General features: G+C 31.7%; 1 protein-coding gene across 1 annotated transcript; it reads right to left on the bottom strand.

Annotated features, from left to right (window-relative positions):
- Window positions 1–623: 623 nt before the first annotated feature.
- LOC121125720 (tyrosine-protein kinase Fer-like) lies at window positions 624–17,116 on the bottom strand. The gene is given in 10 exon segments (XM_071891360.1): window positions 624–2,837; window positions 13,264–13,435; window positions 14,001–14,124; window positions 14,184–14,356; window positions 14,420–14,840; window positions 14,902–15,513; window positions 15,577–15,767; window positions 15,769–15,971; window positions 16,046–16,476; window positions 16,686–17,116. Coding segments are annotated over 10 exon segments (2,784 nt in total). The 5' UTR covers window positions 17,010–17,116; the 3' UTR covers window positions 624–2,704.
- Between the last annotated feature and the right edge of the window lie 1,766 nt (window positions 17,117–18,882).

The raw sequence follows: 18,882 nt of genomic DNA, 5'->3' as shown, positions 1-18,882 counted from the left end.
TAAAATTCTTCATTTTGGATGGATTAACCCTTAAGAAAATTCATCCGAAGTTAGTGAAAATTTTACAAGGACTTTTCTTCTTCCATACCAAGTATTAAAAAGTGTGCAGATGAATTGAAACGTGGTTGCACATCCTTTAAATATGATCCACGTGAAGGAACACAAAAAACTGCAACCACAACGAAAATTATCTTGAAAAAGGCAGAACCTTTACGCACGAATATTACTCTAACCTTTTGGCCAGCTGGGTACCAAAAATTCGAGTACATCGGCGATGGAAATACTACACGATTTGAGGTATAACTTGCTCAGACATACCCCTTATTCTCCTGATTTGTCACTATCAGACTTTCATCTGTTAATAAACCTAAAGAAATTTGTTTCTAGGAAGTTAAGATACCCGTAGATTATTATTTTCCCACCCTTCCATACTCTCACTTCCGACAAGGAATACTGATGTAGGAGAGGCCTGGGATAGTATGGGAAGTCAAGGATGTTTTTAACTAAAAGTCTGAGTCTTTCATTGTCAGGCCAAGAACTTTTCACCTTACTCTCATATTGTAAGACGTCGTAATGCTGTAACTAACTTGAGTTGAGACCAAAAATAAATGATACAAGTCACATAGAAGCATACAAATTATAATATTTATTATAGTTGATTATAGGATGCAAATATAGCACCACAGAAAACATCACTTACTTAAAATATTATGTTTCCGTGTGCAACCATATAATTAATTCATAATATATCTTACATATTTTATAATAATCTATATTTAGGGATGGACATTTCGTAGAGGGCGAAGAGAAGGCGGGAGCGACACTTGTGAAATTAAGATCCTTATTAACATCTGCTGACTGTTTTAATATTTTGGAGGGAGAAAATATATTGCTGCTAAAGAGACGAGAACCTTCAACATTTAAAATATCATTAGTGCAGGGAAGATATTGTAAATTACATTTAAACATGAGCAGTCAAATCCGTATATAAGAAATTCGAACATAATAAAAATATGCTTATAGTCAACGTTCCCTCAGATACGATTTTTTTACTATATAAAATATTTCACAAAAAGAAAAATATCACTAAATAAACTATAGTGCTAACTCGCTAATACGTTTGAATTTTAAAAAAGGGAGAAATATTCAAATGGAGTATAATTATTATTATTTTTTTTTTTTTTTTTGTGCAGATTAACAATTTAAATGTATGCTCAAGAGGATTTGGAGAATTTTCCACTTCCCAAATCATGAGTAACCCCCCCCACCAAAAAAAAAAAAATAATAATAATACTTTTGTGACAGATTAGCTAAAAATCCTCGATGATCTGTCAAAAACAAGACCTTATCAAACAAAGATTACCTCGAAGTGGGGATTTCCAAAATTACTTATTTACATAAGTATCCCAAATTGTGATTTTTATTATAATTTGGGTACAAGAAAAATCACAGAAATAGTCTACTTTTCATCACCAAAAGTAGGGCAGAATCAGGTTCGTCCCTAAAATTTTGTTAAATTTGTAGAAAATACAGCGAGTTTGGCGCTAGGTACTTTTGCACAAAAAACTCTTTTGCCTCAAAGATATTTTGCCTTACTATGTAAATAAATGAGCATAATACGTCGTTATTGGTTTTTGGAAAAAAAATTATAATATTAAATTTTTTCATCCTGACCGAAAAAAATTATAGTATACTAAAGCAAAAATTCATTAATTTAGGGGTGGGCTAAAGCTTCTCCAGTCTACCCCCACGTACACCCCTGATCGTATATTTTTGGATGCAAATGATGTTCTCCTTGAATGAATAAATCAAGATATGTTAATATTATTTCTAGAAAAAAACATTAAATGATTCTTTTCTGCTGGAAAAATGATGGAATTATCACCCAAAATTTCAATGCATACAGTCTATCGAATTCTCACTGTGTGATGTAATGAATTCGAACCAGAGACAAAATAAGAAATCAAGTTATTATAAGAAGAAAGAATTCGGATAGCTGAAAAGCTAATCACTTTTCCACAATCAATAAATTATCATTAGCCATGATGGGTTATTCATACTAGAAAAGACTCATGGATTGACAAACAAGCATAATATGAGGCAAGAGGATAATTCTATCATTATTCCAACAATAAACGAACATTTAATGCATTTCATTCTACTAAATATAGCATATTTTAATTTAAAATTCAAATTTAACATCAATTTGAACCAAAAATAAACAACTACTTATAAACCTCATGTTAAGGCGAAATATCCTTGAGGCAAAATGTTCTGGAGCAAAATATTTTAAGGAAAACCAGTGGGTTTTGTTTTTTTATAATTTGTCTTTTCTAAAAAGTATTTTATGAAAATATGGCTTTAAAAAAAAAATGTCCAAACTTTCCACGTTTCCTCCCAAGATAAGATACATTCTAGTAATGACCATGGTGGGAATACAACGACGCTCTATTTCAGAACAAAAAAACAATAGCACCAATCTTTTTTTCCTCTATTTGAATCTTAAAATATTTATATTTTCTCTACGCTTTGCCCATCCCTGTCTATATTGTAGTGTTAGTATTCTCATGACTATTGAAAGATGATAAAATAAGTATTAGAGTCCAACATTTGAGTATTATGTATAAAGGTACATAGATATAAAAAAATAACAGATAAAAGTATAAAATATTTTATAACAATGATTTTATAATAATAATAATAATCACTTCTTCATAACTTCCATAATTAATTTGTTATTGAGTAGTATCTCAGGGCATGAGATATTATCTAACTTGGTCAGCACTTCCTCCTTAATACCACGAAGTTTTTTTACCAATGAATAAGTCTTTCCATAACTACCCAAATTACATAGAGTTTAAGTACAGGATATAAATAATTCAAGAAAAATGCATATTAAGTAACACTAGTCAACCCATTCTTACCCTTGGATTACGATGGAATGTTTTTGATTGATTTTAGTTAGAGAAAGTGTCGTTACAGGGGTTATTAGAGTAGTAAAAAATTGTATATTTTTAGATTAGCTATAAAACGAATAGAACCCCAATTTGTACACAAAATTAAAAGGCTTTTTGGAAAAATAATACTATATTTTTTTTAGTAATGTACTACGAGTAACACTCATCAATAGAACATGAGAAAACTAAAAAAAATATATATATATTCATCGTAAGTTGGTGTGACAGTCTATAGTTTGTTTAAAAAAGTCCTACATGCTGAGAATAATTTTCCCAGCACCCTCTTTGTAAGATATATACACCTATATTTTGTGATGCAAATCCTGTGTAGATTGGGCATGTTAAAAAAAAAAGAAATCAACATGGTAACCCTGACAATTTCGAGACTTTTTATGCGATTTCTCCTACAATCAGCTATGACAAGGGAGGACGGGGAAAAAGAAAATAATCAAGGACAAATACAAGAATGACTTCGATGTCAATCCCAATTCTACTTTGATTCTAACAAACTTAATAATTACGAGGGTTCTCTGAAAAGTTTCCGACCTCAACGTAAACATGGGAGGACACGTAAATAAAAGCTAGTCACATCAATTTAGCCTCTGTTGAAAGTCACTCCACAAAGTGTCAGGAATTGAAGGTCCGCAGTTGTTATGTAACAGTTCTTTGAGGGAGTTGATGTGAGCTTTTCTATGAAAATGGACCAAATCAAGAATGGAGCTGTTGGCGCAGTTTAGGAGTAATAAATTCGATTTTTCGCGCTGATTAATTACTATAAATGAAACTTGGATACAACATAATAGGCTCGGAACAAAAATACAGTCCCAACAGTGGACTGCAATGGGGGAACCAGCTCCAAAAACAGTAAAAACTGTTTTTATTTTGGCTGGGAAAGTGATTCTACTATTTGGACGGGTTAGAGCATCGCTGGGAGAATTGTATAGAGTTATAATGAGACTATTTTGAAAAATAAAAATAAAGCAAAATGTATTGTATTTTTGTTAGATCAGAAACTTTTCAGACCACCCTCGTATAATCCGCAACAAATCCTGAAGGTTACTTTCCGTCTTTAATGAGCACAAACAAATGCTCAATAAGGTTGTTAATATATTTTGGAAAGGAAGTTCACAACTCAAGAATTCTATAATAATGACAACAGCTGAAGAATAGAACATTCATTCTTGAGATTACTAATTACAAAAAAAACAAAATGCTCTATTAGTATTACTCGAGTTTTATTAATTAAACCATTCAACAAATATTGAAATAGTTTAGCAAAACGGGGGCCGAAAAAACTATTTTTTTCTAAAAAAAGGTTTTTGATTAACAGAATTGAACCAACTTATTTATTAAGATAGGTATTTTATTCATTTAGGATCAAAATACGTGGGTCCATAATTTATTTTCCAAGAATAAAGTCATCTCATATTAGAGTTGGAAAAAATGAGACGAGAGTTTAAAAAAATTGGGTATCAGTTGAAAAATTGAAAAAGTAAAAATTCTACAAAGACCATCATCACCCGAGAAACATACTTGCATCTGTCATGCCTAGAGAAATATTAAAATGACCGTGCACAGAAAATTGACCTGGAAAAATTAACTGTGAGAAAAATTGTCGATATGGAAAATTGCCCATCATACTTCAAATATATTCAAGTATATACTTTTATTAATTCACTTCAAAAGAATCCAAAATCACAAATGCTTTTTTGGTGTATTTGAGTAAGCAACAATATGTTTTTTTCTTTGTAAAGTACTTAATACTCAAAGGAAATATCCTTAAATTGCAAATTTTGTGTCCAATTTGAATATAATTTGATATTATTGAATTTAATTAATTTAACTATCTCCGTCAACAAAGTAGAACGGAGTTTGTATTTCACCTCGGTTTGTTTGTTAGTTTGCTCGTCTGTTTATCAGCATCATGACAAAAACAGTTACAGATCGACTTTAGTGAAAACTTTTAGGAAGGTTTTATATTGACTCAGCATTTATGAGCGATCGCTCAAAAAATTGCTCATTTTTCTAAACTGGTATGAAATAAGTATTGAAAATTAGGATTCGAGTTAGATTACGCAACAGCTTTTGATTCTTTAATTGTATTTTTCCCCGAGGGAAAATCCATTTGCAAAAATCTTCCTTCATTAAGCAAAATTATGTATATGATGCAATCTGGGCTATGATTACATGATCGGATTTGTGAGGGAACCAGATTCTGACAACAACCAATAGAATTGACTGTCGAATAATCCTCCTTTAATCCTCCAACAAAGGAGAAATACTTATGCATATAATTGCAAAACCCTGATCTTCTGTTGATGTAAAATTTTGGACGTATAATCAGTGGTGGTGATGATTAGATGCCTCCATCCAACAAGACTCTTGAAGACCACGCAAACTTCAAATTTGCTTCAACTACTAATGTGGAGTTGAACTGTCTTCAGGTATGTTTAAAACTACCAATATAGATCGAATGCACAAATTAAAGGAAGAAAATCTTTCTAAAATCTTAATTTGTTGATATAATATATAGCCAAATATATTAATAAGTTACTATAAATATAAAACAGAACTAATTACTATTTTTCTTTCATTACAAATTGCTCAATTTTGATATTTTCGGCGCTAATTTTCCAAAAAATTTCGCATTCTTTTTATACTAATTTTGGACAAAAAAATAGCTCAAAAATCATAAGTCTAGTTATACATATATGTTAACATTAAGAGGCCAGTCAGTTTTTAAAGGTCAAGGTCACCCAAAATGTTAAAAACAAATAATCAACCATAACTTTTGAACGTAGATACAAAACATAAATGAAATCTTGAGGAGTCAAAGTAACACAAAACGTTAATAACACATAATAGACCATAACTTTTGAACAAATTGAGATACATCACTCAAATAATGTTAAATTTAAGGGGGAAATATTTTAGGGGGAGGATTGCGCTCTACCGAGTGCTCCTTCTAATTAATCAATATTATTGAAGTATTATCTAACATTTAATGAATGACAGGCAATTTTCTCAATTGACCGATTTTGTCATGATAATTTTCCACGAACCGTTCAATTATATAACCTAAACTTAACAATTTCATAATTGTGATCCGAAAGGTTGAAATTATTAAACTTTTATTTTTTGTATTACTTGAGACATTTTTCTCTGGTTCAGAACAAGGTACAGAAATATATTTTTTGAATTAGGAAAATATTTATCTACAAATTATTTAGATTATTCAATAAGAAAATAACACTGTAGATCAGGGGTCGTGAACTTTTTTACTGAAGGAGCCATTAAGGCCCTTTATTTAAAATGTTATTACGTGAGAACCATACAATATATTTAACACTAAATGCAAGTAAATTTGTATCTAATGTAAAACGTTAAAGTAGAATAAGTCTCTGAATTCTTTTTAATTAAGTGCATAACATGTATACTACACATATTTCGGTAAAAGAAATTTTTCCCCCCCATTTTCGCGTGAAATTTCTTCATAAATCTGTGCCACGCTGAAAATACCAACTATGAGCAGGATTGCTACTATATTTTTAACATTTGTCATTTTTTTTATTAAAGATTTCTCTACAAGCCGGATGAAGTCATCAAAAGAGCTACATCTAGCTCACAAGCCATGGGCTTTCGACCCCTCCTGTAGATGATGTAAAAAAAAAAAGTCCAAAAACACTCTGTAGGGCCAGGGCCGTTGCCCTTATGAATTATTAAGAGTCGGGATAAATGGTATATTGGTAGGAAAATTTGGATTATTATTTCAGTAATGACAGGACAAAAGTTGACCTTTTTTCTAGAAAAGGTCATTATAGAAAAGTAGTAAATATTGCTGCTTTCTAAAAAAAATCAACAAAGGAAATATGTATGACAAAGACCGAAAGTAGACCTTTTCTATAAATAATCATCCAAAAAATACAGCATTATTTGCAACAAAAAATAATTCATTTAATACATATTATGAAAAAATGTATTTAAAAAGGCTTTACCTTTAATTAAAAAAAGTTCTAAAAAAAAACAACACATTATTTTATAAAAAAATAAGTTATATAATAAATATTATCAAAAAATTTATTAAAAAGACCAATTAGGCTTGACATTTTCTAAGAAAAGGTCATCCGAAAAAAAACAAAATTATTTTCTAAAAAAAATAATTCATTTGATGAAAGTAAATGAGGGCTTGACCTTTTTTTTAAAAAGTCATTCAAAAAACAGTATTTTCTTTATAAAAATAAGTTATTTGATAAATATCATCAATTTTATTATTAATAAAGGGCAATATATTTTTTATAGCAGTAGTCCTCTGTATGTCACAAAAGCAAAAATGATTTGTTATAAAGGTCATTTTCATGTCTCTCAAGGTGCAAACAATGAGGTGTACATCACTTTAATCCAAGGGCATAAACATAAAAAATGAAATTGGGTTGACTTGTAAAATAGTGTAATAATAACCCCTATAATATTAGATATACATTTTGTTTTTATAAATAATAATTCAAATAATATATTTGCTTTCATGTCTTGCCATTATATTATTTAACAATCATTGATAAATGAATAAACTAAATTTGTGTGTGAGTGTGTGAATTGTCAACAAAGAAATACTGATTATACTAATGATATTAAATTAATTAATGTATCACTTCATAATTTGTGCACAAACAGTGCATTGTAGTGTGTCTTGTAACTTACACTTGATTCACTTGGTTACAAAAACAAAAAAATAAACACATATTATATTTCAACAGATCTAAAAAAGAAAAAGAAAAAACATACTATAGTAGTTAGCTATATGAAAGAAATAAGGTAGTATGTAAAGGTGATGAGTGCCCATTAAACCCGGGTTTCAGGCCCAACGGAAAAGCTGAAAGTAAAGGTTAAATCATGAACATATTAATTTGGATACACAGTGATATTTTTTACAATTAACGATAGAAAATGTTATTTAGAATTAGTAGAAGGAACACTAAAAAATCATGGAATTATAGACACATGGAATAATAATGACTTGTAATTTTTTTGGATGTGTTTCCCTTCAAATGTTTTTTTGTCAAAACTGAACTAAAATTTGACAACACTTTTTCATATTTAAGTATAAAGAATAAATGTATTTTGAATATTGAAAGATGTGTTGTAAAATATTAAACATTTTAAGAAAAAAAAAATCTAGACTAAACATAAATTTAGCCCCTAAAATATTCCAAATAACAATGTAAACTAGATCAATTTGAGAGTAAATTTTAATGCTGGCAATTAGTGTTGGATCGGTCCTACGAATGCTTTCTTAATCAGCCCCCCCCCCTTTAAGTCCTTTTTTTGTCGGTTTGATCTTCTATGGTCCTATAGCTATCTTTTTATTTTCTTTACTTCTACTTAGGATTGAAGAATACAAAAACGAAGTATTATACGTTCTAGTCTCGCACCTCCTCCTTCAAACTTCTTTGAAAGGGGTTGTGTTGGACAGCTGAAATGACGTAGTTAGTAACAACGTCATTTCGGATGTTGCAGCTACCATAAAAGACCGATAAGGACTGCCAAATTTTATTTATGAATGCAGTCCTTTCAAATAATGTATGTTTTGTCAAAATCCGTTTCTAACTATTTTCTTCTTCATGGTCATAAGAGGGCAGAATTTATAAACTTGAATGGACTTTTGTTCAGCTGGGAACGATTTGCAACAATAATCTCTATTAATAAAACAAAAATTACACTCCTGAGTACTTATAATAACATCAACTCTAGCTTCCTTCAATCTAAAAGGATGTTCCATTAAGGAAATTAGGTTATTTCATTTTACCTTGAGATTCAATTTGTGTATTCAGTGAATTGATACAATCTGACTGAATTTAGTACTTAAAAAATAATCTTGATTAGACCTAAGAGCCATCTAGCGACTAATAAAAAATGTAGAAATGTTTTGAAAACACGTCACCAGGTGCATTGTATTTAGATAGTTGTTATCCCTGGTTCACAGTTCTATACAGTAATTAAAAAAGGAAAGTACTCTATATATGTATTTTGTTAATAAATGTGACCTTAAATGAGGTGTAGCAACAAACTAAAGTACTTCCTGGCTCATTAAATCATATTATTATTACTTTTCTCAATCTGTTATTTTTATTTTTTATTCTTGAGGAGAGAATTTCTAGGTATTGAGTTAGTAGCTACGTGTGCCAGCAACAAAGTTGAATGGAGGGTATATTTTGCCTCTGTTTGTTTGTTAGTAAGTCACCAGGATTACGGCAGGCGTCCAGATCAATTTATATCAAACTTAATACGAAGATTATGTATATGGTGACAGTCAAAGGCCGTTACATTTTGAGAGGTCAAAGTAGCACAAAATGTAAAAAATGCATAACTAACCATAACTTTGGAACAGATTGAAATATATAACTCAATTTGATTTTTGACAGAGGCTTTGCGCTCTATCGAGTGCCCATTCCACTTTTTATAATTATTAAAATAGAAATATAAAATTAGTTTTTAGTTTGTTAATTAATTATGTATCATATAATTTATCTCAAACTTGGAATATACAACTATTTTTATGATATATTTTTGAAAGTGGGTTATGTTTAGCCTTAAAACAACGCGGTTGCATAAAATGTAAAGACCACGCGAGGATTAAACAACCAGTTATGTAGATAATATCTCATTAATTTTTGAATGCCAAAAGTCTGAATTAAGTATTAGAAAACTAAAATTACGCAACCTCTGCTACAAATTATTGAAAATTTGATATTAATAGTTAAGAGGTTCTGCAGAAGATTTTTGGAAAAGAAAAAAAATATTTACACAATCTTTGTTCAAATATCTAACATAACTCCGTGGCTCACAAAAAATAATCATTTAAAGAAAATAAGGATACCTAAACTCATATACTCTCTTCTTTCCCTTTCTTTTTTAGGGCAACTAAGGGTCATTTTTCAGAGAAGAAAGGTTATGAAAAAAGAATGGAATTGGATTAAATCAATCGTTTAAGGCATGTCTCAAGGAATTATTTTTATTATTTTTTTGTTTTTGTTGATCTAAAGAGTTTGCAAGTTACCTATGCAACTACTTTGGTCCACGGAACTCTCATAAGAATCCGCAACAAGAACGACAACTAACATTTGCTCGAACTCTGGAACTCAGTGAGACGTTCGTTCGCAAGGTTTGAAGGGAATTTGAGGCCTCTAAAGGTCATATAGATGAAATTTCCAGCCCATGTCATGGTGGGTTGGGTAGATCCTTCACTCCCTCAGCTGTGTAAGAGGTCACAGTAATGTCACTGGAAATTAGGTTGCTGATATGCTAGCCAAAGATGGAGTTCTGGATCAACCTCCTACCCGAATTGTTGGAATCCCACAGCCATATCTTAGGGAGACGGTTTCTGCTCATAACATTGAAAAATGGCAGACACTTTGGTCGAACTTTGATTATTGCTGTAAAGCATTGCGATGCTCCCAAGAGTTAGATGGAAGCATCTCTTGGATTTTTCGAAAGAAAAACTGAACTTCTTGGTTCAGTTCATCACTGGGCATTGTTTCTTACACCGACACTATCATCTCATGCACCATGAAGTTACCCCACTATGTCGTGGGTATGGTTTAAGAGATAAAGAACCACTTCATCTTGTTTATGAATGCCCTTAATTTATGATTGAGAGGGCACAGCTTTTAGACAATATTCAACCTTTTCAAGGACATGCCGTCTCCAACCTCTCCAGTTTTTTAATGAATTCTGATATCAGTGGCTTGCTGAACAATGCACCATCCTTAGAACTCGTTCAAGACGGACTTTAGTAGGATTAGTATGTTTTATTAGAAGTGTAGCAATTAATGTTTTATTATTAGCCCCTGTATTTATTTTATGTCATAAAAATAATAACTAATAAAAAAGTTCTTTAATTCCTTAAGACAGTGGTCGGGAAACAGGATTAATTTTGAAAAAATTTAGTGTAATAGAAGTTTCCATGGCGGTGTTAAATGAAATAAACTAATAAACATTGTGCCAATACCTTGAGGTAAATTAATTTTACAACAAGTTCTTTTGGGGTAACACAAAAAAAGTTACCTAACCCATGCTTTAAGACATTCATAATACTATTCTACTCAAAAAATAGCCTTTAGTTGGTCAAAAAAAGAAAGTAGAAAAAAGAGTGCACGTTCCATGTATAGTCGATTTTATATTGATACAGGGATACTGATACATTTAAAACAGTACAAGATTAAGTTGGCGCCTATTGAAACCGGTATTAACAACACCATTACGTCATAAAAATACTAGTCCGATTTAGAAGTTAACTCTCCTACACCTCTCCAAAATAGTATATATGCAGGGCTCGATGGACACGCGAGCCCTTCATTAGTAAAGAACCAGTCGAGCTAGTGTAGGGTGGACTGTATCTATTCCGTTTGACAACGTAAAACCGTACGCATATACACAGTCATTTTTGTGTTCAAATCATAAGTAATACCATGTATCAACGTCTCATACGTCGAATAGACATTGAAAACAAATGTTCAGGGTGATTTTTAAGTAAAATATATTTTTAAAAGACAAATTTTGCAATATTTCAATTCCAGAACCAAAATATCTATTAATCATATACTGTAAAGCGCTCGGTGTCCTTGTTTCTGATTAGGCAAAATTGTATTGTATAGGGGTTTGTCTTCGAATCTAAGTCAATCAAATATCTACGTAAGTAGTTTATATTCTTTGGTATTCTGGGCTGGTATATTTTCAGAGGACTAGTAAAAAAATAATGGCCTAACCCTGTTAGCTATTGTTTAATTTTAACGACCGTCGAGCCCTAGCATAGGATAAGGGATATTGGTCCTTATTTAGAAATGACTTCGATATTTATCCTCAATTATTCTCTGAGTCCAACAAAAACTTACACTTACAACTTGCCCTTCAATTCCTTGGTATTACTCTCCGTTGTTCATGAGCACACTCACGTTATGTTACGTACTTCATACTAGGATGTTCTCTTCTCAAGAAGGAAAGAATAATGATTATAATGAGTTTTAGAAAATAAAAAAGATTGTTCCAGTTGCCAACAACAAAACTCACCCGCTAAAAAATGGTTAGGACTTACAACGCTAAATATTTGTACTCCCTTTTATTTTACTTTTTAATATGACACGCTGCGCCTTAGCTACACGCGCTCGTTGCTACATTGTTATTTCTAAGACAAAATAGTCACTCAATTCAAGATAATACGCGCACACACAAACTTTGTGTTATTAATACAGATGTACATTTCATTTTTTTTTAATCATAAAAATATTACAGATGCAGTAAGTGATACATAGAGTTGATACGTTTGTAAGAAAAGAAAGAGCGCAAAAAGGCGAAAGCGAGGTATATGGTCTACTAAATTAAGACCATTGTTAATATTAGCTGCCTATAATATGATTTTGGCGAAGAAAATAAATAACTACTACAAAGAGGAGAACCTTCTACATTTTAATTAGCATTATTGCATGGAAAATATTGTTTCTATATTGAAATTCCTATATATGTATTCTATTATATTATGCATTTTAAAACAATTTACATCAAAGAGAGATTGGATAATGCTTAACTCATACAGATAAATTAGCCCATTAAATAATGAAAAAAAAAACAGAAAAAAAGAGCTCATGAATCAACCATTATTCATTTTCTAATTTGTAAACGTAGTTTTTTTAATAACAAACACATCAACTCTAGTAATACCGAATACATCATTTCGGATTTTTTTTTCATCCAAAGTATTGTCTTTATTTCTTTTTAAGATTGGAAAAGATTTGTTTGAGTCAAAGGAAGCATTAAAAAATATTAATTGACATTTATTCTTCGTCTCGTCATAAAAAAATTTAAAAAAATCGTTGACCAATAAATTTCGTATAGTCAAAGCGGACAAAATAAACACTGGATCTCGTTGAAGGACAATTTGCTAAGAAACGAGTAAACCTAGTACATAATATATCAGCTAAATAAAAATTAACTTTTGCTCCAGATTCACGACATGTAAATCATCCAGAATATTTTTTACTGCAAATTAGATTTGCACAGAAATCATGAAATCTGTATTCATTTTGATGTAAAATGATGTGTCTCTGTGAATAACTTAACTTATTACACTTAGTTCAATTATGAGGGAGAAAAAAATACTAAAAAAACAAAGAATTAGTAGGCTACTGCAAATCTAGTCATTTCCAATAAAAAGCAAACATTTGACGATAACACGGTTAAATTTAAAGATAAGCTTTTACGCCGACTCGAAAATAATATTATATACTTCTGTACTAATAAACATTTATAAACTTACCGCGAATAAAGTAAATCTATCCCAGCGTGTATTTCTGGAAAATGTGGACGTTCTTCAGGATTGTATTTCCAACAACTAAGCATTAATTGATAAATTTCTTCCGGTGAATTCTCCGGATTCGGTAAGCGGTAACCTGAATCAAGTTTTTCTCTGGCACGGGTATTTGTCATACCTTCAAACAACATTGTAATTGAAATAAAATTGAATATTGTACAGGATCTGGCAAAAATATGGATCAGTAATTAAGGAAATGAGTAGTCCAATTTTAGCAACATTGAAAAGAACAGATTCCACCATTAACGAAAATGTTTTTGTTTCCTTTATAATTTGATAATTTGACAACTTTTTACATCGAAGTGATTGCCTTCTGTGGCGAGAATCATGTTTAATCCATCATTGAATTTTCTGCTGACTTCTCAAGAATCTTAAAAGCTTCCAAGATGAATCCCCAGAGGATGTTAATCTTGTCCTTGAGTGCTTAGGCGTTGGAGTGTCTCCTGAATTTAGTATCTATCTGCACCACCGACCACAGATAAGAGAGAATTATCAGAAAGGCAATAATCACTTCATGAAAATAAGTTGAACCATAATTTTAAATAACCATTTTGATTTTTTTTTAAATTAGAGGTATATGTTCTTTCCAACTATATTAAATGCACTCAAATTAGGCTACTCATACCAGATCCCGGAGCCTTGTTTATGAATATACACTATATGGCATGCACATTGAAATTTACCTTGATAAGGTGTTCCTCCTTTTGAAAAGACCTCCCAGCACAAAACACCAAAACTCCAAACATCGCACAAGGAAGTATACTTGCCATAGTTTAAAGCTTCAGGAGCCGTCCATTTAATAGGGATCTAGATGCAAAATCAATTAAAAGAAAAATTTTATAATAAAAGGTAGTGGAATTATGCACTTGTTTTAATCCATCCGAAACAGTATACTCTTCCTCTTCCCTGGACATTCCAAAGTCCGATATTTTAACACTATTGTTTTCGCCAACAAGGCAATTTCGAGCAGCCAAATCGCGATGAATACAATTTTTTGATTCTAAATATTTCATTCCAGCTGCAGCATCCAAACACATTCCTAGTAAAAACAATTATCTTTACACTTCCAGAACTACTATTAAATTAGATTGATGTATGTAACCTATAAGACTTTTTGTAGCCAAATTACTTCCTTTTTCTCTAAGAAAGTTCAGAAGTGAGCCACCAGGTACTAATTCCATTACAATCATAATGGGCTGTTTTTGTACACAAATACCAATGAACTTAACGATGTTAGGGTGATCATATTGTTTGAGTATTCTACCTTCCTGTAAAAATTTCTTTTTCTGCTCTTCTGGCAAAGTTATCTTACATGTTTTAACAGCAACACTCATGTTTTTCCCACGAGAAAGCTGAGCTCTATAAACATCTCCAAAATTCCCTCTACCTATTTTTTCCAACAGTTCAACATCATCGTTATTTAATTCCCAGTCCTCCCGGAGAACCGGTGTCTTAAGAATGGCACCACTACGAGATGTGACTGAAGTTCCTGAATGAAATTGATGAATTATAAGCTCTTGGACCTAATTTCAAATACATTTAAATTTAATTGAATGTTATCAAACACATTATATACGTATGTACAGTTTCATATGGTGGTCCCTCAAAACGAAATAAACCCTCTGGGGAAGTTTGCACAATGAAATGTTTGGGAGAGCTCCACATAACGCTAAGTACAATTTGTTTCTCATCATTACGAACAGTTTCTCGAACTAAAAAGTCACCATCACATTGAAGTAATCTCACAACTTCACCTCTAGGCAAGACTCCATGAAACCAGAGCTCCTCTTCTAAAGGTCGGCCAATTACATTGGTCATAATACTTGACGTCAATGAAATAACCGGCGGCTCGTTTATGAGGATAGGTGTTGAAGTACTAGCTAGCTGCGAAACTTCTGGGAAGGTTGGATTGACAAATGAAAAATGTGTATTTTGAGATGAAGTACTAAGGATGTCCTCTTTTGAAGCAGAGTTATTCTCATTAGTAACAAAAGTAGATTTTTTAGGAGCAAATGATTTCATAAACATATTGATCATTTTTTTAGAATCATTACTACTCTCAAGAAATGAAGTACAGTTGGGCTGCGTTATATTGTTGACGGATACGTTACTCTTGCTGCAACTATCAAATGAAGAATGAACCGACTCCATTTCCAAAAGAGGAGAACTTATTATTTCATTTTGTCTTGATAATTTCTAAAAGTAAGGGAAACAAAATTCATAACATATATTGAAGTAAAACGGATTCTGAAAACTAACTTGTTCAATACATAGTATTTCTTGAATTTCCTTCTTGAGAATATCGCATTTCTTCTTCAATGAAAACACTTTGTTTCTACTCATATAGTCGGTCTTGGACTGTAATACATTGATTTCAGCCTCAAGTTGAATGATCTGAGTCTGCCTGTCTTTTAAATTAGTGCGTAAATCCACAAGTTTGATTTCATTTTCCCCTTAGCCTAGTTTTTAAATAGTCTATTGTATATTCGTTAAGGCATACACCATTACTCTTTAAGTCTGGTATGTCTTCTATTTGACCAAGAATATTTTCATCAAACTTGAAATGAGTCGCTGGAAGTGGGGTTGTTTTATTGCTTTCTATAAATTTAACGTATTCATCACTAGACTTGATGGAACCTATTGCTTTCTCAATTCTAGGTAATAGTAATATTAAAAAATGAACCATTAAATACATCACAAAATGAGCTTATTAAATTTAAATACCTATATTGCATTTCCGAGCATTTTTTTATTCGTATTATTTGTGAACCGCTGCAAGTCCGTTAAAATAATTTTCATTTTTTCCACAAATCCTTCTTGTATGGATTGTTGATGATCTAATAGACCCGGCAGGAGAATTGTTCGCATGTCTCGTTCGAATTCAGATGCCTCTGATAACAATAAAACATACTCATTATGAGTGGATTGAAGTTTTTTTGTAGTCTTTAAAAATTTATCCTTGATTTCATCCAGGCGTTTACTCGAGGACTTCCCTTTAACGACTAGTAAATCATTATATTTATTTTTGATGATCTGATAGCTCTCAAGACCCTTTTCATATTCAGAGCGTGTTTTTTCCACGGATTCTTGAAGCCTCTGTAATTCAGAAAGGATTCTACCATGTTCGTCGGCGTGATATTTGCGATTTGTCTTTTTCTCCTATAATATTTATAAAAAAGGATATTAGTCATTGCAACTATAATTAATGTGGGATTTGTGATGGAAAATCATGGACATCCAAGGTATAATTGAAACGAATAATATGGATTGATTTAGGAATATAAATATAATTAATAGATTAGACGAGGGTTTTAAGGTTAGTCCGAAGATCAAAGTGAGGATAGGATTATTAGAAGAATGGAGCGTACATTGACAAGAACATTGACTTTATCAATGGTGGAAGTAGCAAGGTAGTCCGCATTTTCCTTGATGTGCCGTACAAGTTTTTCCGTTTCAGACACGAATGCACTCCAGGCATTATATGTGAGGGACCCTAGGAAGGCGCCTTGATCCGAACCCTTAATGAAAGGAGTGGCTTGAACAAGGAAAGCATTTAAATGAATGGCGTATTCACGATCAGCCTTAATTCGTATTGCCATACAACGCCGAATATTTTCCACAAGACGGATTTCCGCATCCTGGCGGCTAAGGATAACATCATTAGCTCCCTGAAGTGAAGACGAAAACCCCATGGATCATAACCTTTAAGCTAAACACTAGCCTAAAAGAAAACGGAAAATAATGTTAAAGTAAATGATGTAGAAAGTAAGGACTATCGATATGATTATTAGTAACACGAAAACTTACACAGGGTGCAGCTACTCTGTCAGATGTTTGTCTTTCTCTAGGTAGCTATGAGCAGCAACGACGTCCCTTTTTTCTTTCTCTTTTCTTATAGAAAAATAGGTTTTGAGATACAATAAATATCTTCGCTAGGTGACATTATAGGTATAAAATAAATGACTCAACAGAAGGAAAAAGAAGAAGGAAAAAAATAGTAAACAAAAATATAAGTATATACATTGACGAGAACTTTTTTGATTTAAATGCGTGACGTTTTACCTTTTTGTTACAACGTAAAACTAGACGTTCACGCCTATGAGGCTATTAATAATATAATTTTGTATTTTTTAAATAGTATAAGTATGTAAAATCTATATTATCAAGGGGTACTTTGAAATTGTTTAAGTAATTTGTCAAGCAATTGTTAAATGAATGTTATGTGATATATATATTCGTTGCGATTTTTGTACAAGTTACAATTCATTTAGTACCTAGTACCACAGCCCTATGTGAATGTTCTCTAGTGCGTATCTGTGGAGTCAAAAACGCAAGCAATCGTCCAAGAGAGATTCAGCCACGCTTACGGATGCTATACAGATACCACATTCCTAGAATGGCGTAAAAATGCGGGCTTTCGCATTGTTTTTTACCGCATCTTTCTTGGTTCCTCTAAATATCGCTTAACACGTTTTTAAGCATAACTCAGTTGTTCAATCGAGTTTAAGTGAAAATGAGCAACAAAAAGATAATAAATCAGTGATGAAAGTTACGATAAGTTGTTTGAGTTAGTAAGAGCACACAATTGCCACCATGTTGCCATCAATCCAGATCCCAAAGATGCCAACCTAATGACAAGCATCTGTGACAATATTGCAGGAAACAAAAAACTCCTTGAATTCGTTATTGTTCTTTATCTTATTAGTATTTTCTTTGCCTAAAAAAAATCGAACAACTTCCTGGTAACCAAACTGAGTAAATAAAATACTAAAATATGATTAAAATATAAGCAGTTTATTCTCAAATATTGCTTCAATATTTTCTGGATATATAGATAGTTTTTTAGCTGACCCGTTTTGTTTGTTTTTGGGAATTGGTAATCTAAAACATAAATTTTCTATTCCTTACGTGTTGTCATTATTATTTAATTCCTGAGTAGTGAACATCCTTTCGTAAATAGATTTAATTAAATTTAAAACCTGATTTAACATTTGTGTGTGCTCAAATAAGACGGATAGTAATCTCAAGGATTTGTTGTAGAGTTCCCTTGTTGGACTCAGAGTAAAATTAAGGGTTGACATCGGAATAATTATTGATAAAGTCCTTGTTTATTTCCTTCTCTCCCTCCTTTCTTGTAACAGCTGCTTGTAGCTGATCTAATGAAAGGTCGAAACAGCTAAGCTCCTCCCTTCCAAAATATTCTTCAAATTATAAAGGTTACCAAGTTGGTATTCGTTTTTTTATGTACAAAATACCCACGATTTTCATCACTATATATAGATTTACGCACGTATTAATGTTTTAGGGGGCATGTAGTAGTGCCTCAACCTCATGCATGAAGGGCAAGGTCACTTACGGATAACGGCTGCACAAAAGAAAAACATACTAGAGGAGCCGTAGCTTTATTTAATTACAATATGTGACATTTTAATTACCAACCATTTATTGATGTTATCCCTACATTTTGATTTTTTTAAATTTTGTATTTACGACTAATATAACTATGGGCATTTTAACTATATAATGTGCCACGGAACACGTCTTATCAATTAATAACTATTCAAT

Source organism: Lepeophtheirus salmonis, chromosome 10 (assembly GCF_016086655.4).
Source record: "Lepeophtheirus salmonis chromosome 10, UVic_Lsal_1.4, whole genome shotgun sequence".
In the NCBI taxonomy this organism is placed as follows: Eukaryota; Metazoa; Arthropoda; class Copepoda; order Siphonostomatoida; family Caligidae; genus Lepeophtheirus; species Lepeophtheirus salmonis.
The sequence above is the reverse complement of the archived record's forward strand: the minus strand, read 5'-3'. Positions and strand labels throughout refer to the sequence as shown.